At 52.7% G+C, this 24620-nt stretch overlaps 1 protein-coding gene across 1 annotated transcript in view; it reads right to left on the reverse strand.

Annotated features, from left to right (window-relative positions):
• The window catches only part of EPHB1 (EPH receptor B1), an 80284-nt gene that overhangs the window by 25251 nt on the left and 30413 nt on the right, over positions 1–24620 (reverse strand). The window contains exons 4-5 of the mRNA XM_042024691.1: positions 5289–5444; positions 1867–2202 (exon numbers count right to left, since the gene is read on the reverse strand). Coding sequence (XP_041880625.1) covers positions 1867–2202; positions 5289–5444 — 492 coding nt within the window. The remainder of the gene's footprint in view (positions 1–1866; positions 2203–5288; positions 5445–24620) is intronic.

Here is a 24620-nt window from a genome sequence, read left to right on the forward strand (position 1 = left end):
TGCCACCCCAGGTGCTCTCAGGAATGGGCTGTGGGAGCAAAAATTTGCCCACTCTGAGGACAATGACAGCAAATCAGGGCAGGGACACGCCAGCCCAGCTTTGGCTCCAGAGAAGCTGCTGGGACTGCTCTTAGGGGCTCTCAGGGGATGCTCATCCTCAGCACCCAAATCTGCTTCTCCCAGGAGAACAGCAACACTGTCCTTCCACCATCAGGGACACTGAGCCACTAAACCAGTCAGGAGACCCTTTTCCAAATGCTTTGTGCCCTCCAAGCTGTACTTACAAGGGGCAGAGCCAGCCAACACAGCCCTAATCCTGCACTTACTCCTAGCAAAAGAAAGGTATCCAAGTCTGTCCACACCCAAAAGGACACTGGCATGACCTGTCCACAGAGTCAGCTCCCAATCCAGCCATCTCTGCCCTCCTCCTCCTCCTCACCATGCCCACAGTACAGGCAGTGCTGAGAAGGGAAAATGCCTTCCCTGTGTGAACCCAGGGAATACCTGAACCCGGCACAACCAGCCTGGGGCACGGGATCATGCCATGGAGGGAATCTGGGGGTGGCAGGAGCCCCGTTTCTCGTGGTTCCAGTGGGAGATGTGGATAGTTCAGCATTGCCTTTGTTTACCCAGAATACTTAATCCTATTTTTTTTTTTTTTTTAATCTCTCCACATCTGCTCCAGGAAGATGATCGTGGGCTGAAATTAAGCACTCAGCTTGACTGCTGCTTTATTAATTCCCATTAGCTTGGATGGGGCTGGGAAAATGGTTGGAAAACCCCACTGCAAAGCCAAAGAGATTTTAGAGGGAGAGCACCAATGCCCTGGATATCCCTGGTGCATTTCCATCAGGTTACTCCACAGCCCAGCATTTCCATGTTTGTAATCAGCCTTTGCAAGACAAGCAGGGACCCCTGGGGTACAGACAGACAGATGAGGGTGACCTGGCTGTTCCCAGCTCCCCGTGGTGGGAGAAGAGCTAAGAAACACCCCAAAAATCCACCCCAGGAAAAAAAAGGCCTGGAAACAAGAGGCAGGTTTGGCTGCACATGGTTCAGCAGACAGTGATGCCAGCCAGGCACAAGTGTAGATTTGTATTCCCTGGAGCCAGGAGACTGAAATGTTTACACTGGTTTACACTGAAATATTTACACTGAAATATTTACACCAGGTTTCTCCATTGTGCTATCCAGAGGGAGCAGGATGGCAAAGGCTGCCTGGCCTGGCACAAAGCAGGAGTTCCCATCCCCTTTTTAAACCCAGAGCACACGGGTTTCCCTCTGATCCTCAGTGCAGCCCAGGACCAGTTTCCCCCTTGCCATCTGCACACCCACCCCACAAGCATCCCTGTTTGACCCAGAGCTGCTCATTCAGCTCCTGATGCCTGACTGGGGAGAGGAAAGGGAGCAGGGGAGCCTGGAAAAGGAGACAAGAGGAAAATGATGGCAGAGGGATGTGCCAGAGGAGACAGAGCCTGGACTCAGCCCCAGCATGCTGCTCCCTCTGTGCTGTGACACAGTCAGACTGCATTCCAAGGCTGGATTCACCCCATCTCCCTTCTCCCAACTGGGAAAAGGGGCAAAGTGGTGATGCCATTTCACCCCCAAGCAATCTAGAGCGGGATAAAAGCAGGTATCAGATATCCCTCCCACAAGCCAACCCTCACCCTGCCCAGGGCACAGGCAACCATTCCTCTTCCCCCCTCTTCTCCTGGCCTTTCTCCCCACTCAGGGCTGGGGGCACCACAGCCATCACACACCCTCACACCCCGGGAGCCTTTCCTTTGGGACACAGACCTTGACTCCACACGGAGCCTGCAGCAGGCAGGGCGCAGCCAGCCTGCGTGGCGTCACGGCGGGACTCACCGGCCTGGTTGGTGGTGATGTTGACGGAGACGTGCTGCTGTGGGAAGGGGCTCTTGTTGGACACGCCGTTGACGGCCTGGATCTCGAAGGTGTAGGGGGTGTGTGCCCACAGGTTGCTGATGAAGACGCGGGTGTCGGTGAGCCCCAGCTGGCGGGGGACGAAGTCCACGTTGTCGTCGCAGCGGGAGCAGGCGCGCCGGTCCGAGCGGCACTTCTTGCACACGATGTTGTAGGTGACGTCGTCCCGGCCGCCCGTCTCCCGCGGCGGGTGCCACTCCAGGATGATGGACGTCTCGTTGACGATGGAGATGACGTTGCGGGGGCCGGACGGGACACCTGTGGGAAAGGAGAGGCATTGAGACAGCTCCCTGCCCTCCTCTGGAGGCTAAGGACACCCCAGGGATCGGCACTATCCATCACCTCCTCCCTCAGGGAGGGATTTGGTGTCCACAGCTTCGCTTAATTCAGGGTCAGACTTTCCAAACTGGCAACACCAACCACCTGCACTGCAAACAAGCTTCCCAGATGGAGATGAGGACTCCCATGCCACAAAACCACTGAAGTCTCCAAAAAAACCTCCATGTGGAACGCACACAGATCCAGCCATGAAGATGGACCCATTTCAATCCCATCGGGAGATGCTGAGATAACTGAAGTGCTCACGTGGAGAAGCACCTCGAGCAGATTATCCCAGCAAGAGAAAAGTCACTTAGCCAGCACCATGGAGAACCAGAGGAGTAGCAGGAGAAGAGAGAGTCAAAAATGGAAAGTGGTTATTAAGGGTTGGAAGGTTATCAAGTTGGAAACCTGGGAGTTTCCCAGCATGGAGGAGAGCCGGCACCACTCCACGGTTTGCAAGCAGCTCCCATGTTGGACAAGAGACGAAAACTGCATTGATCAAACCAGCCAGGAGCCATGGCAAATGCTTCGGAGGATGGGAATTGAGCGCGGCTCCGATTGCAAGCGCTGCTGGATTGGGGCTGCAGTCTGTTCAGGAGGAACCCAGGAGAGCATCACTGAGGCACAAACACACGTCTGCACTGATCTGGGGAAGGATCTGGGGTCAGCCAGGACGGCTCCGCAGCCAAAACCACAAAATTCAACTGCTGGGTTATATTAAATAAGGAAAGCAAGGAATTCCTGATGCTGGCTGGGCTGGGGGCTGCACTTCCAAGAAAGAAAAAGGACTTTGCCATGATACAGGGAGCAATAAAAATGATGGAGGACTTGACCTGCAAGGAAGGGTTAAGAGAGAGAAGCACGCTCTGTCTTGGGGAAACCTATCCCAGGGGAGCCCTCCACGTGTGTGTGTGTGTGTGTGTGTGTGTGTGTGCCAGGGAACATCGTTAGGGCTGTGGATAAATCAGCCCTGTTAGTGGCCGGGGATGGGCTGGACAGGGACAGATTCATCAGCACCATGGTGACGTGCCTGGTGGGATGGAGAGGTCATTCTGCATGGAGACACTCTGGGAGCCTCCCTGAGCTGCTGCCGTGGATAATGCGGATGAAAGATTTTGTTCAAATGCCCGGAGAAATGACAGCCTTAAAAAAATAAAGATAATAGAATTCCATTGCCTTTAACCCTTTTCCTCTTTAGGAGTAGAAGTGTCTGTTGTGGAGCAGTCACCAGTGCAGCATCCTCACTGGAAAGGGCTGTCCTGGACCTGAGGCACCGCAGCACTGCCAGGCTCCCCCGCGGTGGAGGTGTCAAAGAGAGTTACAGGAGGGTTGTAGGGCCCACAGCAGGGGCAGGAGCAGGGAGAAGGACCTTGATTCCCCAGGGGAACAAGACTGCAGGACTCACAAAGGCTCAACGGGATCAATATTAGTGAGTTACTCTCAAAAATCTGCAACCTGTCTGGATTAAGGAGCTTTAATCCAAATCCTCCCTCCATACCTCAAGCAGATAATATCTTTTCAAGAAAAAGGAAAAAAACCCTGTATTTCTTCCCTGTCCCAGTGGCAAACTGCTGCCTTCCCAAATTCCTCCCACTTTAATTGCAGCCCCTTCCCTCCTCTGCAGGGGCCCAGGAACTGCAGGGATCACCCTTGGAAGGGTTCCAGTCCAGGGCACTGCCTGCAGCTCCACAATGTTATGTACTCCTCTGGCACAGAGAACCTTTGTGGGTGAACAGCTGGCACCTCAAATTGGAGCACTGCAAAAGCAAGCACTGACAAGAAGAAATAAAAATCAGCAAAGAGACTTTTTTCCCAGTATTCCTGTAGCTCAGCACTGCTGTAAATCAGTTATGTAACAACACATAATAAAAATCTGTAGATTATCTGTAGTTTTGCAACCTGTCTGAGAGCTCAGGTGATCCAGCAAAACACACAAATCCTTTCCTTGTTTCCAATGTGTGCTTTGGGCACTTCCCAGCATGCAGGGTCCAGAGCATCCACGTGCTAATGCTCCATGATGGGCTGCTTCAAGGGCCTGGAGTGTATCTGGAGGGGAGTTGAGGCCTGAGTTCCCAGCAGGCTGAAGAGCACAGCAGCTCTTTCCTGTCTCCTGGGCTCTTTTCCCACCAAAAGCCAGGCTTGAGGACACTGCTGCTGATGCCATGAAGATTTTTGCCTTTTCTTTTATACCCCTGTTATACCTTTTTACAACTTCTGTACTCTCAGTGCTTTTTCCCTCCATTCTTGGACTTGTTTGTCAAGCTGAGAGACTCAACATTTCAGAAGCTTCGTAGCCAGGGATCAGTGTGCCCCAGAGCCCAAGGTCCTCTCCAGAACACATTCTGTAAACCAAGATAGAACCATCCAGGGGAAGGTTCCTTGGGGAGGGGGACTCGCTTGAGCCTCTCCTTGGGGAATCTTTGATAGATCTGCTAATTAGTAACACCTATAATGTTATACCCGATCTTTTGGGGTGGGCATTTGGCGGGGTGCATTTCAGTGCGTATGACCTGGATGTGTGCACCTAAGGATCCTTAAAATAAATACCAAGGTAAAATCCCTTTTCCCCTTCTAACCGTGTTTGACTCTTGATTTTAAGACCAGGAAAAGGCATCACTGCCATGGCAGGCAGCTCGGGCAGGCAGCCGAGCAGCGACGTATCGCTGAATACCAATGCTTAATGCAGCCTTCCCCCTATTAAAAAATACTCCATCTGCAAGACTATGAACAAGACAGCCAGAGCAGATAACTTTAAATCCTAATCTATCCTGGGGACTATCTCCCTGCCATCACCGCCGCTGCCGGGCTGATGGATAAATTCCAGAGGCTGCCAGCAAGGTGGGATGCGGGGCCACCCCACCCCTCCGCCTTGCCCACCCAGCTGCGCTCTCGCTCCCATCCACCGTGGGACGGGGGGAGAAAATAAAACAAACTCTGCATGGATTGAGACTTTATCCCCACTGCTGCCCCAGGGGCGAGGGCAGCGAGGCCCTGCAGCCGCCCAGCCCTGACCCCGTACTCACTGGTGCAGGCGGCGGCCGGCGGGTCGAAGTCCGCCCGGTAGTAGCCATTGCGGCAGGCGCAGACCGGCGAGGCCTCGGCGGTGGAGCGGCTGTTGGGGGGGCACGGCACGCACAGCCCCGCGCCCTGGCTGGCCTTGAACGTCCCCACGGGGCAGGCTGCAAGAGAGAGCAGAGCAGGTGGGTTCTGAGCCATTCTGGGATGCAGGGAAAGCAGGTCCTGTCATTGGAATGGGGCAGGAAGGAGGAGAGGAGAGGAGAGGAGAGGAGAGGAGAGGAGAGGAGAGGAGAGGGAGAGGGAGAGGGAGAGGGAGAGGGAGAGGGAGAGGGAGAGGGAGAGGGAGAGGGAGAGGGAGAGGGAGAGGGAAAAGGAAAAGGAAAAGGAAAAGGGAAAGGGAAAGGGAAAGGGAAAGGGAAAGGAAAAGGAAAAGGAAAAGGAAAAGGAAAAGGAAAAGGAAAAGGAAAAGGAAAAGAACAGGGTGAGGAGAAGGTGAGGAGAAGGAAAAGAACAGGGTGAGGAGGAGAAAAAGAACAGGGTTAGGAGAAGGAAAAGAACAGGGTGAGGAGAAGGTGAGGAGAAGAAAAAGAACAGGGTGAGGAGAAGGAAAAGAAGAGGGTGAGGGAGAGGAGACACAGAAAAGCTTCACACTTGTATTAGTGCTAAATGGGGTAGTACCTTCTCATGAATCTAGGATGGCCAGAATTTTCCACATTGGCCATGGATTACTCCTGAAGCCACTAGACAAACACTGCAACCACACAGCAACGATCTTTAGTCAGGCAGAGCAAGGGGGCTGCAGCAGCTGCTTCACTCCCTACTGCTCGTACCCAGGCAGGGGGATGGCAGGGGGCTGTGGGACCCCCATCCCCAGCAGCACCCATGGGGACATGGACAAGCAGGGGCAGGACAGTGTTCCTCTTCTGCAGATCTGAACGGTGCCTGTCCACCACCCCAACAGCCTGGCTCAGGTTCCACAGCTCTTTTTCCATGCAAAATTTAAATATTTAATTAAAAAGTCGGTGTGATGCCCATGAGAGTGTGCTATGGGTCCATCCCGTTAATCCCCCGCAGCCTGCGGCTGGAGCTGCCCAGACTCCAAGTTCACTCAAGCAGGAAATGGCAACTAATCCATAACAGAGGAGATGCTCCAGTTACAGTGAGGGTTTAATCAGCCACAGGGGAGGTTTCATTAATCAACCATCTCGCTGCTCTGCGGAGAGAGGGCGAGGATGGAGTGACAGGGATGGGTCCCTCATCTCCGCCCCACCCCACCCATCCTCACCAATGGGCACTGATGAATGGATGCTCATCCATCCCTGACATCCAACAAAATCCGACGGAACCAAAGGCTGCAGAAGGGAATATCTGTATTTTGGCACACGTACCCGAGGGATCAGACCTCCATGCAGCCCAGGAGAGACTGTTCCTGGCCTCACACCAGGGTGGTCCCAGCCCGATTTGGCTCCCAGCTCTGGCCCTGGGATGCCATCCCCCCCAAGGCACAGCTCTGCAGAGAATCACGCGACGTGTCTCATAAACACAGCGATGATTGAGATAATGGAAAGTGCCTCTTAGCCCCTGTCTGCTGCATCAGGATATGAGGCATCTCCTAGCAGCCATGAAGAGGAAATTAATAGGAGCAAGCAGGAGTAACCACTTTGATGCAATTTCCTTGGGAGATAGTGGACCATCTAATCTTTATTGGAGCCCTTTAACCTGTCATTCAAAACTCATGAAGGCCTCCTGCTCACACAGCCTTTCCAGATATTAATAGATGATAGAAAAGAATAAATCAAAACAATATTTTACAATTTTATTATTCAGGAGCTCTTTTGCCGCCCCACAGCCTGAGGCACACAGCTGGCTGCAATGAACTGTCTCTTTGCAATGGCCCTGCCAGCTGGGTGAGGACGTGGCATTCCAGAGGAACCAGCCACCATCTCCCACTGCCCTTCCTCTTCCCCACCACAGGAGGACTGCCAAGTCCTCCACATCCCACCACAGCCATCCCATGCATGTGGCATCTTAAGGAAGCCCATAACCCACCACCTCATGGGGTGGGCAGTGAGACACACGGGGTCACCACGCAGTCCACAGCATTTGAGGGGGACCTTCAGGACGCAGACCCTTCCCCCCCACACACATACACAGCCCTATTCCCAAACCAGCACAAGGAGGCACAGAGCTACACAGACACACGAGGCAGGAACCAACAACACCACAACTGGACACCAAGGCTTCGAGTGTATCTCCAGCTCCTCACCTCTCCCTTCCCACCATCGCCTCCCCATCATGTCCCAGCAGCCTCGTGCTCCCACTGGCAGGGTGAGCATCCATGAGATGTGCAAAAAAACCTGTGGGCTCTGGAGCTGGAGGATGTGTCAGAACACACCTGAAATGTGCCAGGCTCTTTGGAGGGGCAGGAAGGGAACCAGGGAACAGTGGTACCAGGGAACAGCCACCTGTGTTTTAAGGGAAGAGGATGGAAGGAGGACGATGAGAGGATTGCAGTGCAATGAACACGCCTCAGTTTTAAGCTTGAGGGCATGTCGGTGGGTTGGTTGAAGAGGTTTGTTAATGTTTAATTACAATTAATCCAAGTGATGCTTTGTCAAAACACCTGAACATGGCACCCTGCAACCCAGTGTCCGCAGGTTTCCGTTATCACTTTGCTTTTCCACAAATTCCTATAATCTGCAGGCACGTGGCTCTTAATTGCTATTATTACCAATTAGCTTTTCTCTCCTGTAATTACACTGTGCTCGCCTAAAGCCTCCCACAGTTTCGGGGAGGTGGATGCTTTCTCCTCTCTCCCAAAGCTGCCGTGGGTGCAGCACTCCCCTCTGGCTGCTGCCTGTGCGTCCCCTCTTTCTGGGGGAGCTGAACCATGAGCCTCATACCGAAAGCACAGCACAAACCCCCAGGGCCCTGCAGTGCCACGGTGGGATCCATAATCCTTCACACGGCAAACCCACAGTCCGAGGGCAAGGCTCAGATGGAGGGAGCAATAAGTCACCCCACTAATGGCCAGTGCAACATTTGCCCTAATTTAAGGGCTGCTCCAAGAGCTTCCCAGAGCTGGCAAGGCCTGCATCCATGATAGTGTGTCAGACAAGTGCAGGATGAGGCTCTGCCTCAGCTTTCCCTGTGGGAAGGGGCTCTTTCTGCCAGTGCCCAGGCTGCAGCACAACCTTCAGCCCGGAGGAGAATTAATTGATTGTTGATTATGGGGGCTGAATAAGATTAATGATGTGCTTAACTATCCACTTCCTCACATTTAGGCACCAGGGGCGTGTTTGTAAATGCTGGGGCACAGAACTCCTCCGTGCTGCTCGGCAGGGAGGATGCTCAGCACTTAACCCCCCCACAATCCAAAGCTGCCCACAGATCCATCATCCTGCCTGCACACCGGGAATGCTGCACATCCCAGGTGTGAGTTTGCCAGCAGGACCCCTTTTCCGGGGCTGACATATCTGGGGGGGGGAGGGAACATCACTGAGGGGCTGGTGAAACTCAGGCTTCTTGCAGGGAGACATCATCAGTGGAAGTTTGGGGGAAAAATAGCTACAAGTTGCCCTTGTGTCCGAGGGGTGATTGAAGGATGTGGCCACAGGGCTGGATACTACTGGGGGCTGCCAGCCAGAGCTGATCCTCTCCTACTCACCCCAAAGGCTCAGAGGAAGGATGTGTCACGACTCACGCAAGGCAAACGCCCAGTGAAGGCACCACAAAGCTGTGGCCCCACTGCCACCTCCCTCTGCAGCTCCCAGAACCACAGAATCATGGAATCACAGAACCACAGAAACATGGAATTACATAATCTGAGAATCACAGAACCACGGGATCACATAATCACAGGACCACAGAATCTGAGAATGCCAAAACCACGGAATCACAGAACCACCAAATCTCCTGAGTTGGAAGCAACCCCCAGGGCTCATCAATCCTGCACCCCAACAAGCCCACCCTGCATTGTCCAAAAGCTCCTGGAGCTCTGGCAGCCTCGGGGCCATGCCCATTCCCTGGGGAGCCTGGGCAGTGCCCAGCAGCAGGATGGACTGTGGAAGCACTCGTGGCACACAGCAGCACTGCGAGGGCTTTTTACTGCTTAACACTCTCCTGTACCCTGCATCATTGCATTCCAGGTGCCAGGAGTCCTAGAAAGAGCCAGAGATAAGCAGGATCTCTCGGCTCATCCATCCCTGCTCCTGCCTGAGGCAAGCCACCGTCATAGCCTCTGTGGGAAGGGTGCAAGCATGGGGATATTCAAGCGTGGGGGCATCCAAGTGTTTCATACTCAAACTAAATCCTCTCAGTTAGCACCTGGAACTTGCACTTTTTAATTACTCTCTCAGGGAAGCTTAAGTCAAAAGGGAAAAAAAGAAGAAAGGAAGAAAGGAAGGAGACATTGCCCCTACATTAACTTGCTCTAAAGCTCCCTGGGGAAGCAGAGTGGCATTTTTCCTTCGCAGACTTTAAAATAGGAGCTTCTCCAAGGAATTGAAGATTCAGAGCCTTGACCTGCCCCAACCCTCGCTGGAACCCAGCAAATCAAGCTGGCAGTGCCTCATCCTTCCCGTGCCCCTCTGTCCCTGCTGTGGCACAGCTAACCCCATCTTCCAGGTATCCCCAAATTCACGCCTGTTTTGGATTCCCTTTTGGGTCCAGCGCCTTTCCAGGGCAATCCCAGCGTCTTCAAGCACACCTGTGGCACTCTGGCACAGCAGGTGATGAAAAGCTGCGTTAGAAGCAGCAGTGCTGCATGAGATGATGCCCCCAAGCAAGCTGGAGGTGTGGAGAGCACTGTCAGGTGCAAAGGCACTAAAGAGCCTGGATGATCCAGCCTTGCTCCAAAAAGACATGTGGAAGCACCTAGCAGCACCCTCTGGGAGATGGGCAGCAGGGTTTGAGGACAGCACAGGTCAGGAGAGAAGGAGGAACTGTGGCTCACTGCTTTTGCAGCCTGCTGGAAAAAGATTCAAGGCTCCCCTTTCTGTGAATAATAGTTTATCCTTAAGAAAAAATACTGGCTCCTCAGCCCAACACCTTCTGCACAAGGTTCACAATTTTTTGGTGAAACCCCCCCAAAAAAGAGAGAAGATGCCTGCCAGAAACACCTTGTGCATTTTGTAGACACCATCGACACAGAATCTATCTTTAAATACATTAAAAAATGAAATAAGAAAAAAACCCACCAGTTTTTCAGCCTTCAAACTAGTTAGCTCCAGAGAAGGGTGTTTTAAAATGCTCTCCTTGCCATCCTGCTGTCACCCTGAGCGGTCAAATGCCGGCTAGGACACCCTCCCAGACACTTTCAGCTGAGAGACACCACCCAGGCAAATAAACACCCACACGAAATTGCGTGCTATGGAGAAGTGCCATTGAGAGGATGCTGTGACTACAGGGCCAGGCTTCCCAGGGCTCCCGCTTGCCCTCTGGGGCAGTGCCAGGGGCATTGGTGACACCGTGTTCCCCGGGGACACACACAGACCCCGGGCTGCCAGCCCATCCATGCATTTGGGCTTCAATGCCTTTGATATGATGATGACCCAGGCTGCAGGCTGGGGGGAAAAGCAGCAGAATTGGGCAGGCTGTCACCCACAGGGGGGGGTTGTCATCTCCCACCTTCAAAGGGTGACAAGGGCGCTGCCTTCCCACCCTGCTTTCATCTCCCTCCTCATCCTCCCTGCACACATCCAAGCAGGGAGCAGGCGCATGGTGCCGGAGGTTTAATTGCAGCTCTACATGGTGCTCTCCTGTCATCCCTTCCCTCCTGCCTCTCTCTTGGGGAGGACCTGGCAGGTTGTTTTGTGAGGATTTTGTCCCCATTCCTACTTTTTAATGATCTGATTCCCTTTTATCTTAAGCCAAGTGTTTCTCCAGGAATGCCCCAGCCTGGCACGGCCACGGCGAGCCCAGCAGGCAGCCAGCAGTACCATGGGGTGCTCTGCCACGCTGCCCTCCACCAGGCAGCCACAAATCAATCCGGAGAGCTTTCTGTACCGGGAGCAATGCCAACCCAGGAGGGCTGGGAGGGTACCCAGCACACGCATCCTGCCTTCCTGACCATGCCAAGAAAGGAGACTCAGCCCTAAAACACCCCATCAGCCACCAGATCCCAGCATCCAGTCCTCAGCGTAGGGAGAGGAGCGCAACCCAGATGGAGGAACAGGGAAGTCCAAGCATTCCAGCCCTAAAGTATCCTCCTGCTCCCAAGGAGGGAGCTCAGGTCAGGACCCCAAGCCATGCCAGAAACCACAGCACAAGGGGACAGGACATCCCAGCAGAGCCTTGTCCCCAGATCCTTGTCCCAAAACCTCATTTTGGTGCAAACTACACCGTCTTGTAGCTGAACGCACGAATTTTGGATCACCCAGAGATGCTCCCGCCTCGGGACCATCTGAATTACAAACAGCACCCGCCCCGTTGTGTTCCCTTCTTTCAGCACTGCATAGGCAGAAACTCATGAGATAAACTCATGAGATAAACTCATGAGATAAACATGAGCTTCCCAGCATCCAGGCTGGCATCCTGCAGGCACGGGCTCCGTCCCTCCCGCTGCACAGAGGAATGCGGCCCCAGCTCTGCCTGACGCAGACACTTAATTAAACCAGCCCTCCACCTCGAGAGGAATGGGCTTAGATCCGCCTTGGGACACATGTAAATTAAAGTCAGAGCTGGCCTGCCATGGTTTATTCATGGAGGGAAGTAAAATTCAATGTGGTTTTACCTTTCTCGGGGGATTTTTTCTGCTTTTCTTCTCATGGATGAGAAATGAATCGGAGCAGGGCAGGATTTCAAAGGTGCTTGCAGGTTAGGGAGCTGTCCAAGCCATATTAGAGGCAACAGGATTGGATGCATCCCTGTTCACCTCTCCCAAAAATCCCACCCCTTGCCCCAGGGGAGCAAATCCCTGGCTGATGGAGCAAGGTGCTCACAGACTGAACTGCTCACCAGAGCAAGCCCCGTGTGCTTCACTGGAAGCAAAATGCAGTTGATGTTCACCCAGAAGCAGTTTTCCTCCAGAAAGTCTTGCTTGGAAAAATTAAGTGCCTCTGGATGCAAAGGAGCTTCAACACCAACTGTTTAGGTGACATCATGGCCCTAAACAAGGGGTTTAAGCCTCGAGCAGGGCACAGAAGCAGCTGGTTCAGGCTCCCACGTGCCTGGCTGCTCACTGCCTGCAGCTTCCCGACAGGTCCACGCTTACCCATTTAATCACCACTCTGGGCTTCACTCTCTCTGTTTTTCACGGCTGGGGGGATTCTGAAGGTCTGAAGAGAAAATCTGTCCCAGATGGATGCAAAGAGAAGAGCAGGCACGCCCTGGGCAGACGGTGCCGCGGGGCTGCCAGCTTGCCACAGAGCAGGGAACTCGCTTCAGTCTCCAAAACAGCCAGCGGGGGGAAAAAACCCAACACTTGTCATGGTCATTTTTCCAAATCACTGTTCTCCCACTCAGGTTTTGCTCTGTTTTAGTTTCCACTTGGCTCCAGGCTCACTGCCCAGTCCCATCCCACAGCTCCCTCACCACAGCTCCACCTCCTTGCCATAAACCAGCCACTTCGAGTGATGAAGGGGAATAAATTGATCAAACTGCAGACAATTCATACACATACACAGGGAGGTTCACAGCAGAGCGAGCAGCAGACACGTGGCCATGGCAGTACCAGGCACAGGCTGCTCCTCACCATCCTCACTGCCCCAGCTCATTATTCTGAGTCAACAAATGAAAGGGGGATGAAGTTCTCATCAAGGATTTGGTGCTATTTAACCTCCTGACAGTCTTCTTTAAAAACAGATTTAGCAGCTGCAGCCCAGCACAGGCTCTTCCCTCTACCGGGGCTGCCATCCCTGCAGGCAGGAGCTTCCAGTGCCTAAAGGGCTCCAAGGGCCTGGAGTGACAGGACAAGGGGGAAGGGCTTTACATGGACAGAGGGCAAGGTTAGATTGGATATTGGAAACAAATTCTTGGGTGGTGAGGCCCTGGCACAGGTTTCCCAGAGAAGCTGTGGCTGCCCCACCCCTGGAAGTGTCCAAGGCCAGTGCCTCACCATCTGTTGCCCACAATGAACCTCACAATGAGTTTGGAGTAAAAAACTGGGGGACTGAGATTCAGGCCAGGACACAACCCCCAGAGATGCTTTCTACCCCCACTCCAGGCATCTGGAGGCTCCATGGAGAAATATTTTTTTCCCTCGTGAACTGCAGCAACGTGAAACTCCAGAGTCAATGGACAAAGACTGGAAGAGACAATACTACCATGTGCTCCCTAACCCAGCACATCATGTTCACCCCTCAATGCCTGTGTGAGCTATCGAACCACCTCATCAACAGGGAAATGAACCAGCACGAAAATTCCTGCAGGATCTCTGGGAGAAGCTCTTCCTGCAGGTACAGAGCTGCTGGCAGGGGCTGCAGTTAGAAGCCCCCCGAAAAAGATGCATCTTTCCTTTGCAACCAGGGATTTTGGGAACCACCGATGTCACTCCGTAATTCCAGCCCCTCTTCTGACTGGGAAATTGGGGTGGCATCGCCACTGGGCTCCCCAAAGCACAGTCCCCTCCTGGCTGGGAAGCAAACATCTCCCGTCCCTAACAGGAAGTAATTAAGCCCCTCTTCCTCCTTCTCCAGCTCATGCCATGCAGTGTCCCCTCGATCTAGAGAACATCAAGTGCTCATTAATTACGTCTGAAGTAGTTCCTCGTTAGTGCTGATACCGTGAAGGAAGAGCCACCCCAGGATGGGGCTGGGGAGAGTTTCAGCCACAGGGCCAGGCTGGTGCTGCCGGCACGGGCAGGGCCGTGGGGACACACAGCTTCCCTGTGTCCCTGCCACAGCACTGCGGGACATCGGGGTCACACTGGGGTGCTGAGGTGTCCCACCATGGAGCAGGACACTGCCATCGGGGTGGAGGTGAGCCTTGGGGGGCTGTGGATTGGCTGACTGCCTAAGGACTGTGCCCAGGAATGGATTTGCCATGGGAGGATATCCCAACCAAGGCACATTCCTCATCCACCCCAAGAGTGCCATGCATGGAATTAATTAGAAAAGCAATTAAGAGAGCTTCCCTATGAATATTTATAGCAGAACAAGCCATAATTGCTGTTCCTGGGAGGAAAGGCGCCTTCCTACCCAGCTGCAGAGAGGAGAGAGGACCCACGGCACTGACAAGGGTGACACCTTTGAAAAGCCCTTCCAGCCAAACCATTCCATGCTCCCATGATTCCCACACTGGCTCACCCCTATGCCACAGTGGGGAGGGCAGGCAACCTGCTTTGGACAGGAAAGGACCTCCTGCAAGCAGTGTGAACGCTGGCACTGTCCATGTTGGTGCCATCACCGGGGACAGGACAGATGCCCAGAGCTGCAGGGTGGGAGAACACTCACTGACCCCACCTCTGAGCCCAGACAGCTTCTTCCTGCCTAAATTTCCACCTGTGTCTGTGCTGGTGATAGCAACAAGCAGGCACAAAGGTGTGGTCTCCTCCATCCTCAACATCTGCTACACATAAGTCAAAGCCCCCTGAGACTGCAGGGATTTACTGTACGTAAGCAGCTCTGGAAGCTTTTCTTAGCTGTGAAACATAATTTGCACCTTGGGCTCTCTAAGAATAAGTTGCCTTCAATAATAACAGATGATTAAGAGCTCAGGAGCAGATCCGATGTGGAGCAGGAGATCTGTGATAACCGCAGGTCTCTCCTGTCACCCTCCTCCAGCACTGCCACCCTCGCTTGCCTGGTGTGCTGAAACAGATGCCCATGGCAAACCCGGAGATTTGGGTTTAGCCAGAGAATGACAGTCCCTGGAAACACCCAGACAGCCAGAGAACCTTTCTGCCATGCCCAGAACCATTTCAAATTCCCAGTTTTGCAACAGAGCAAAACCCATAAACATCAAAGTAATCCCTGCTTGTAAGGAGGGTGACCAGGTCCCTCTGCACCACAGAGGGGACACAGTGCACACCAACCCATACCAAAGCTATGGCCAGGGCAGATATGTTGAGCCTGGATGCAATATGTACTATAATAAAGTACAAAATAAAAAATAAAATTCTAAGTCACTATCATGTCTCTCCTCAATGGCAATTTCCTCTCTGGGCTGCAGACCCGGCACAGCTGCTTGAGCCAGGATGGAAATTTAATTTGTAATTCCCCTGTATATCATTTTCCAGGATGCCCCTGCTTTTACAGACTGATGCCTTTTCCTGGTCTTAAAATCAAGAGTCAAACACAGTTAGAAGGGGAAAAGGGATTTTACCTTGGTATTTATTTTAAGGATCCTTAGGTGCACACATCCAGGTTATATGCATTGAAATGCACCCTGCTGAGTATGCCCCAAAAAAGATCTGGTATAACATTATAGGTTTTATTAATTAGCGGATCTATCAAAGATTCCCCAAGGAGAGGCTCAAGTGAGCCCCCCTCCCCAAGGAACCTTCCCCTGGATGGTTCTATCTTGGTTTACAGAATGTGTTCTGGAGAGGACCTTGGGCTCTGGGGCACACTGATCCCTGGCTACGAAGCTTCTAAAATGTTGAGTCTCTCAGCTTGACAAACAAGTCCAAGAATGTAGGGAAAAAGCACTGAGAATGCAGGAGTTGTAAAAAGGTATAACAGGGGTATAAAAGAAAAGGCAAAAAGGCAAGAAAAGGCATCAGACAAGTTTCAGGCAGCAAAGTCCAGAGACCAGGCCTGAAGGCTGGAGCTCTCCACCTCCAGCTTGGCACACAGTGCTGCACCCCAGGCTCCACAACTCTCCCCCAGAAGATCAAGGAGATGGCAGAGCTCTGCCAGAGCATCATCCCAGAGAGGCCCCGAGGAGGGAAGGGATGAGACAAGACAAGGACAGCGTTATCCCAGGAATATCCCTGCTCACAGGGGTGCTGCCAGGAGCCCAGCCACGCTCAGGCAGGATGCAGCCACACTGAGAGCACCAAGGTGACCAGCTCCTACCCCAGCCCACAGCTCTCCTGCCTCAAATCCATTCCATACAAAAATGTGACACAAGCAGGTGAGTCCTGGGCTGAAGGCAAAAACTAAGCTCCCTGCATGCCATTCATGCCATTTTCTTGGCTGCTGCTGGAGCCTAGGGTGGGAGAACAGCAATTCCCCCCTGGGGTGGGTGCAGAAGTCAATCTGGGGTGCCCACGACTCTGGTGTGATGCTCCCACAGCCAAGGCACGGCTGGTTCCTTGGCCGTGAGTGCTGCACTGGCTGCAGACGGATGGGTTTTCCCATGGCTCCTCCAAAGGCCTGCTCTTGATTTAATCGCCCCACTCCTCTCTCCACGCATCCTCTGCGCCGCGAGGCACCGGGCGTGACAAATGACCACTTGTAACACACTCGGAGCTGACACCCACGGCACCGCTCCATTTGTCACCATCCGAGCGCGTGGCGGGGCTCGGAGAGGGGAGCAAATTAAAACCTCAGTATCTGCACTGATTACTTTTCCCTCATCCTTCCTCAGCAGCGTCCCAGCTGGCCCATCCAACCCACACAAACCTCCTCAGACAGCCAGAGGAAAGCAGGGCAACTCTTTCCAGCTGGTCCGTGGCTTTTTCACCTCTCTGGGTCTCTCAGTTACTAAAACATCATCCCTTGAGGGCTGTTTCCCCAAGCAGGGGTTGCAGGAGACCTGCAAAGCCCAACTGCAGCCCAACTCAGCTTCCAAATGCTGCCTTGCACAGGGGACTGGTGATGAGTTAGCTCATGGCTTGAGGGGAAAAATCACAGAATCATTAGGTTGGAAAAGCCCTCCAAGGTCATTGACTCCAAACATTAACCCAGCACTGCCAAGGCCACCACTGACCCATGTCCCCAAGTGCCACATCTGCACAGCTTTCGAACACTTCCAGGGATGGTGATTCCATCACTTTCCTGGGCAGCCTGTTTCAGGGCTTGGCAGCCCTTTTGGTGGAGAAATTTTCCTTAATTTCCAGTCTAAACAGCTTGAGGCCGTTCCCTCTCCTCCTGTCCCTGTTCCCTGGGAGCAATGCCTGACCCCCCTGGCTGTCCCCTCCCATAGGGAGTTGTGCAGAGCCACAAGGTGTGGATGCTAAAAGGCAGGAGCAGAGGAATTTTACAGCTGCAGAAGCATTTTGTGAAGTTTTTCTTTCTCATGCTTTAGCTAGAAACAGTGAAAGATGGTTTTGTAAACTAATTCTCTATCTGTGCACCTGGGTTTGTTTTCCAGCCTTGTTTTGGTACTCTGGAAAAAATATTTTGAATGGGTGCTAGAGAACCTAGCCAACCTCAGCTAGGGGGTGGCTGGTCAAGCGGCCAATCATATCATGCTCTCTCATGTACAAAGACATATAACCTAGTGTGTAAATAATAAAATAATTCCTTTTCTCCTTGGATTTGGATTGTGTTGTTTCTCACCGGTTCTCGGTAGAACAGCGACAAGAAGGTCCCCCCTGAGCCTCCTTTGCTCCAGGTTGAGCCCCTTTCCCAGCTCCCTCAGCCACTCCTGGTGCTCCAGCCCCTTCCCCAGCCAGGGTAAAAAAGTCCTTTTTTTCCATTTGAGATTATTGCTGTTATCCTGCTGGGAGAGACACTGGCTCCTGGAGCATGCCACGGGCTGTAGGGTGCAGCACAGCCCCAAACACAGGTGACATTCCCACCCCCTTGCAAGCAAAGCACAGCAAGAGGAGCTATTCCCAAAGGAGTTCTCTCGTGACTGCAAAAAAAAAAAACACAAAAACCAAAAACCAACCAAAAACAACAAAAAGGAAAAAGTTATAGAAAGGCTTTAAAAGTCCCTGGCTGAGTCACTGGGTTTGCCAGGTGCTGGCTGTTTGCAAACAAGGGCGAAACAATGCGGGTGCCGGACACGGGCTGGATCTGGCGCTTCCTTGCGGCTCTCCCATTGTCCAGGAGAACAATCCCTGCTCCTGCCCGACAGCAAAGACCTCGGACGTGCTGGCAGCGGGATGAGAGCCAGGACTCCTGGGCTGGGTGAGTGGAGAAGGTTGGGAAAGATGGGTGGGTCTCACAGCCCACTGCCGCAGGGATGCTCATGGATACGCGCACACGGAGCTCTGCACCCCAAAATCCCCCCAAAAATTCATTTCCTCGGGCTCTTCAGCTACCACAGAAAGTTTCCTAAATGGATTATTAGCAGAACAAGGGCTTGGAAGCAGTTTTATGCCTCAATTTGCAAACAGTCACAAGGAAAGACCCTTTGCTGGGTGGGAAAATCAAAGGAGGATTTTTCTTCCTGTTTTAAGGGTGGAATCAATGTTATTGACACTCAGAAGTTCTCATGGTAGGGAGGGGAAATACACAAACAGCCCATGGAACAATTTAAGGAGGAAAAAAATTGATAAGGAGCAAAAAAATTGCTAAGCAGGAAAATAAAGCCATCCATGGAAGCCATGGAATTCCCTAATCCCTCTGAGGTCACTGCTGCAGCTCTGGAATCCCAACCCTGCAATGCTCACCTGGCCCCCACTCACACCCTGCCTGGGGTATTTTCTGCGTTTCTCCCTTTCTTCTCCTTGGGACAGGTCTGCATCACAGAGATGCTCTGGGGACTGGGACAGGGAGCTGTGGTGCCCAAACCTCCTCCCTGGCAGCAGCCAGGACTCATGGACCCTGCCCATCCCTGCACTGGGGGAAGGAAAAGGGCCTGAATCCACCAGAGGCACATTTGGGCTAATAATGTCTAATTAAGACGTTCATTAAAACCCATCACACTCATTAGAAAAAAAGTTAACAAGGTTTTCCTGGACATTTTCCTTGCAAAATTATTACAGAGGTTAATGGATGCCTTCACTAAGGCATAATTTAGGAAAAATCACACTTTTTTTCTTTTTCTCTCACTGTTTCTCCTCCACAGAGTGGCCGTGGTAAAACTGGGCTGCCTGTTCCACCCAGTGGTGGAAGCCGGGAGATCGCTGCCAGGCAGAGGCAAAGCCCCTCCAACAAAGGGGAGCATCCCTCCCTCCCTCCCTCCCTCCCTCCCTCCCGCTGCCAGGATTCGGCAGGAGCTGGGAGAGCTGCCACTTCCCAGCACAGCCCGAGCAGGGAGAGCAGCTTGGGTTGATGCAGGATGGGAGAGGGGCAGGAAACTTGATATTGTGCCAAAAAACAAAAACAAAAGGGGAAAGAAAAAAAAAAAAGAAAGGAGAAAAAGGCCCATTTTGAGCGGGTGGAGGTTTGTGGCTCAGCTAAGCCTGAAATAAAACACTCCCCGGACATCTTTGCTGCCATTTAGGGTGGGAAGTGCCCCAGCTGCTCTGATTGGGGTCTAAAAGCAGCTTTTGGGATGGTTAGTGGGGTAGTGTGTCCCAGGTGCCCAAGGCCCAGGGAGCAGAGGCACAGCACTGCATGGGGAGGAGGAGACCCACAGCCCCAGCGTGCTGACACTGCCCATGCTGGCCAGGAGGAAAGCTTGAAATCCCAATTCCAACCCACAGGGAAACACTGTCCCTGGAAAAACACTTCAATCATCATGAGCATCAGCCACAGAGGCTCCCTTCCAGCCAGCTGCCAGGCAGAGACCCCAGAGTGCATCAGCTGTTTGTCCACAGGTTTGGAAAGGTTTGGGAACAAACCAGCTGACCTCGACCTGGTCCCCAGGAAAGAGCTTGAAGAAGTGCTGATGGTTTTTAAGCCCAAGTATTTCTTTTTTGTCCCCAGTCCTTGTTCTGGGGTGCCGCTGGCCCCATCCTGTGCCCTGCTAAACCAAATCCAAGGGCAGGCGGAAGGAGAGAGGGGCAGGGCAAGCACTTTCTTTTTACCTCTTTGTTTTTCCCCTCCTGTTTTAGAGGAGAAAATCTTAAAAAAGAGATCACTTGTAGGCCAGGAAAGCTGCAATGAGATGCTGGAGTGGTGGGGAGGAGAGAGGTCAGCACAGAGGCTGGAAATAAAATGATTCCCAACCACGGGGAAGTGCACGGACCAGCAGATTGGAAAAAAAATTAAAATTAAGCCATCCTTAAAAGCAAAAAACAAGGCTTTTCTGCAGCTCCTGCCAATGCCTGGTGTGCTCACCCTGCCCCAGGCACCCAGGCAGCTGGGCATGGAGCTGCAGCACACTGGGATGGGATGGATACAGCCAAAGGCACGGGGAGCAGGATCCTGTGTCCCCATGACCTCCCTGGCTGCCATTCACCCATGGGACAAAACCAACATCACTGTCATCACCCAAGAAAACCTCTCCTGGGTGCCCCAAAATGCTGCACGGGCACCAGGCTGGACCACGGAGCAAGGAAAAGGCAGGCAAGGGCACAGCCAGAGACTCAAAAGTCCCAGTTCTCAACACAAGCAACAAATTCATTGGGAAAGCTTGACAATTCCCTTGTTTTAAGCGATAGCAAATTGTTCTACTACTAATTGCAAAATGTTCGCAATTATTTAAAAAATCGCTTTTTAAATCACATTGTTTCCAATCTTCTGTGATGGATAAGTAGAGGAAATCAATAATTATCACCAGGGCTGCTCGGCAGGAGGGGAGGATAACAGGGGAACCAGCATGGAGCTGCTCACTCCCTGACATTCAAGGTCGTTCGTGCCCCTCCCGCTGCTCCTTTCCCCAATCCACTCCTCCACACAAAAGGCAGGAGGGAAGGACAAACACGCAAAGGAGACAGAGAAATCAAAGGGATGAAGGAGATCAGGATAAACCCCCACAGAGCTTTGGCAAAGGCCGGGCACAGCCCAGCACATCGGCCAGCAGGTAAGGAAGGATGGGGGGACCCTGCTGGAGATGGGATAGGGGCCGGCTGCTCCGGGAAAGCCAGGGATGCCTGGAAGCAAGGCTTTGCATTGCAGGCATCCCAGCCCAGCTTTGCTCTGGTTTTGTGGGGTTTATTTTGATTGTTTCCCCCTGCCAGGTCAGATTTCCAGCTGCTGTAGCAGACAGGCCGGCAGGAGCAGATCAGAGGCTCCCGAACGCGCCAGCACAGGAATTTGCCAGGAGGGGAAAACTGAAAGTGAGACAAGGCCGGGTAACAGCAGGACCGCTCTCTCACCCCTTCCTCCTGGGTTTATAAATACAACAGATAAATTCAGCACAAAGCTGGTTCAGCCCCAGACTTCTTCCTTCTCCGTGCACCCGAGTCAGTGCCAGGCACGGGGAAGGTCAGAGAGAAAGCCAGCGTGATTCCAGCAGACAGAAATACAGTGCCCAGTCCTCAAAGTCAAAAGGGATGAAAGCCAAGAGACACAACTAGTGTCTGGTGAGGGGTTCCTTTGCCATCATCAGGTTTCAAACACCAGGAGGAAGGGTTTAACAATCTTCCTTGAGGAGAAAAAGCGAAATCCACCCAGAGCGCTCATCCAAGGTTTCCCCCGCCTGCCAGTGATCCCCGCTGCCACCCTCCCTCCCACCTGCCCCCGGCACGATGATGCATTGCCCGCCCCTTGACCACACAAGGAAGCCATAAAGCAGGGCTGAGGGACGGGGCAGAGCAAGACAAATGGATTTAATATCAGCCCGAGCAGAGCGTGGGCTCTCGAACGCACCAAATGAATTATTCATTTGGGATTCAGGCAGAGCCTCCAGCTTGCACTGACCCACCGCCCCCGCGGGCACGGGGTGTCCAAGAGGATGTGCTGGGCAGTCCACTGGGCTTTGGGGTACAGCTGAGAGCTGTGCCAGGGCACCTGTGCCAAATCAGCCTGGGATGTGAACAAATAACAGGGCTGATTGTCTGATAAAGACAATTCCCCTCTCCCACGCCCATCCTGGCGCGGTGGTGGTAGCAGCCCCCCATCCCTCTGACCCCAAACATGAGGATAATCTCCTCAGGGCTCCAAGTACCCCCAACAAAGATGACGTTGTGCCTGTGCCCCCCTCGAGCCGTAAGTGCCGCTAAAAGCCGGGATTAATGAATCCCTGAGTGCCCCAAGCTCCACTGTCAGCACGAACCTGCTCCGGTCTAATGGCCCCATGATAGGCACAGCCTCCTTCCCAGGGGAGAGCGGGATGAGACAGAGCTGGGGGAGCTAAACAACCCAACCCTATCTTTTCCCCCACCACGTAGGAATTAAGCCTATTTTTTCAGCCTTCAAATAGTGGAGGATTTTCTTTTTTGGGGTTTTTTTTTTCCCTTGGTGACAATTCCCACAGGCTTGTTAAGTGTCTCATCTCAGGCTGATGAAAGCTTGGAGCAGATGTTAGGAGTGTGTGCTTCCCAGGAGCCAGGGTGCAATCCTGGCAGCTTCCCTGCCAGGCAAACCAGGCAGGGGAATACAACCCCTTCGGAGAAAACAAAGCCTAACAGAAAACCAAGGAATTGTTATTTCTAAACTTTGCAATGCGGCACCTCCTGCCCACCAACCTTCACCTAAGTGGGCTTAGGTCTTCCCTTGCCAGCTCCAAGGTCCATGGGGATACCAGGAGGAGCTTCATGGCCAATGAACTACCACGGAGCCAGAGTCCAACCCAAGGTCAGATATTTATTCAAAAAAAGTTAATTTTCCAAAATTCCTGATGTTAACCCTGGATCAAGCTTTTAGGAGGGGTTTTAGTGAACTTCCAGGGATGGGGGATATCCTGGATTTGGGTTCCTCAGCGGCATTGAGCAGGGCCTTCAGTCACACGGGTCTCCTGCAATCCAAGCCTTTTCTCTGTCCTCCTGACATGGGAACTGGAAAATACTCGCACAGGACTGGGGAAGGGCAGCCATCAGAGCTCTCCTCCACAGACAGCACCTTACCAGCACCCCTGGAATCACCAAACAGCACCCTCCTGTTATCACAGACATGCCTGGTGCCATTTAACACCTATTTGCCCTGCACCCACAGCATACTCTGGTGCCTTTCAGGATCCTACATGCTGTCAGTCAATCTATAAAAGATATTTCTACTCCTCAGAGCTGCCAGGATCCCTAATCTTCGCCTCAAGGAGTCTGAATACAAAGCACGCTCCCCATGCAAAGGCAAAACGCTCACCAGGTGCTCAGCAGTTTCTCCTTGGGGATCAGTGCTGAGGAGTGGGAGCACAGCTGGAGACAGGCACTAGGGCACAGAAAACCCAACAAATCCCCAGTTTCCTGGGGTCTGCTTGGTGTAGCTTTGATGGCATGAACACTGCCCAACCCTTGTGGAGTTTGCACAAGAAAAGGAAACAAGAAAAGCCATGGAGATGGGTGTAACACCCACCCTCAGCAGGTTTGCTCCCGTGCCTCTCGTCCTGCTGTTGTCAATCCTCTGCCCTTCCCCAGGCATTGAGAAGGTGCATCACGGTCCTCCCAGGGGTCAGGAGCACTCAAGACCCCACCTTCCTCCAGCTGGCAGAAAGGTCAACACCACCAAAACCCACAGTTTTACATTATCACTGTTTTCCTCCATTTCTGGCAAAGTGACATTACTTCTCAATTCCAGTGTTTTGCTAAAATTAGTATTTGTTTTCCCATGATGAGAAATGTCATTTTGCCATACAACCATGTGTGCTTTCTGTGTGTTGGTTCAATAGCAGAGGAACGTCTCGCCAGGAACACTCCGTTTGCAGAAAGCCCTCCCTCCGACAGAGCGTTCGGCTCCTCACAGCAATCTCCTGGTGGGAACAAAACCACCCCTAAGGGTCAGCCACAAAACTCATAGGAATCCCCCAGCCATGCTGTTTGAGAAAGGATTCTCGGGGTTTCCTGGTTGTTGGAGCCCTGGCATGGGAAGGTGTCACCATCCCTGCTTTGGCCAGGGGGGAAAGAGGCTTTGTGTGGTGAAAACTTACACAAGTTCCCAGGTTTAGAGCAAACCATCAAACAAGCTTCTCCACAGCTTGAATCCCAGCTTTGCCATCTTCACATATCCAGAGTTACAGATGAAGAAACACCTTGGGGGGACTCCCCAAGGGGCATCACAGCCAAGCATGGTGGTACACACATTCCACCACCTGCACCAAAAGAGATCCAAGTTGGACCTCTCCCCATCACAACCCCCCAAACCAGCCCTTAAGCACTTTGACCACCTCCTTCTTCCCAACCCTTCCTTATCCTGGTGGTGTTGACCTTCTAGAAGCTATTTGGAACTGATGAAACAGGGTGAGCAGAAAGCCCTCTCCTCTCCCCTCCTTCCAAGCAGCGTGCAAAACCAATACCTTAATTCGGGAGAGGAGAAGGAAAAGGTGGCCCATAGAAAAAAAAATAATGCTTCAAAGGTATTTGGGAAATATTCACCACAAGGGCAAAAGGAGATGAAAAGCAGTGAGCACTGTTGCCATACTTATAACCTCGCACTGCAGGACTCCAGCAGGCAGCAGCACGCTGGTGGTGTGGCCGGGGAATCCAAAAACCAGCACAACAATTCCAATTAACGCCGAGAATCAGAGCAGCCCCACGGCAGCCGGGCCCCACGGCAGCTGCCCGGCTCTGCTGGGGAGAT

Source organism: Corvus kubaryi, unplaced genomic scaffold, assembly GCF_017639235.1.
Source record: "Corvus kubaryi isolate FWS band 111438036 unplaced genomic scaffold, C.kubaryi_AGA036_p1.0 37264, whole genome shotgun sequence".
NCBI classification, from domain to species: Eukaryota; Metazoa; Chordata; class Aves; order Passeriformes; family Corvidae; genus Corvus; species Corvus kubaryi.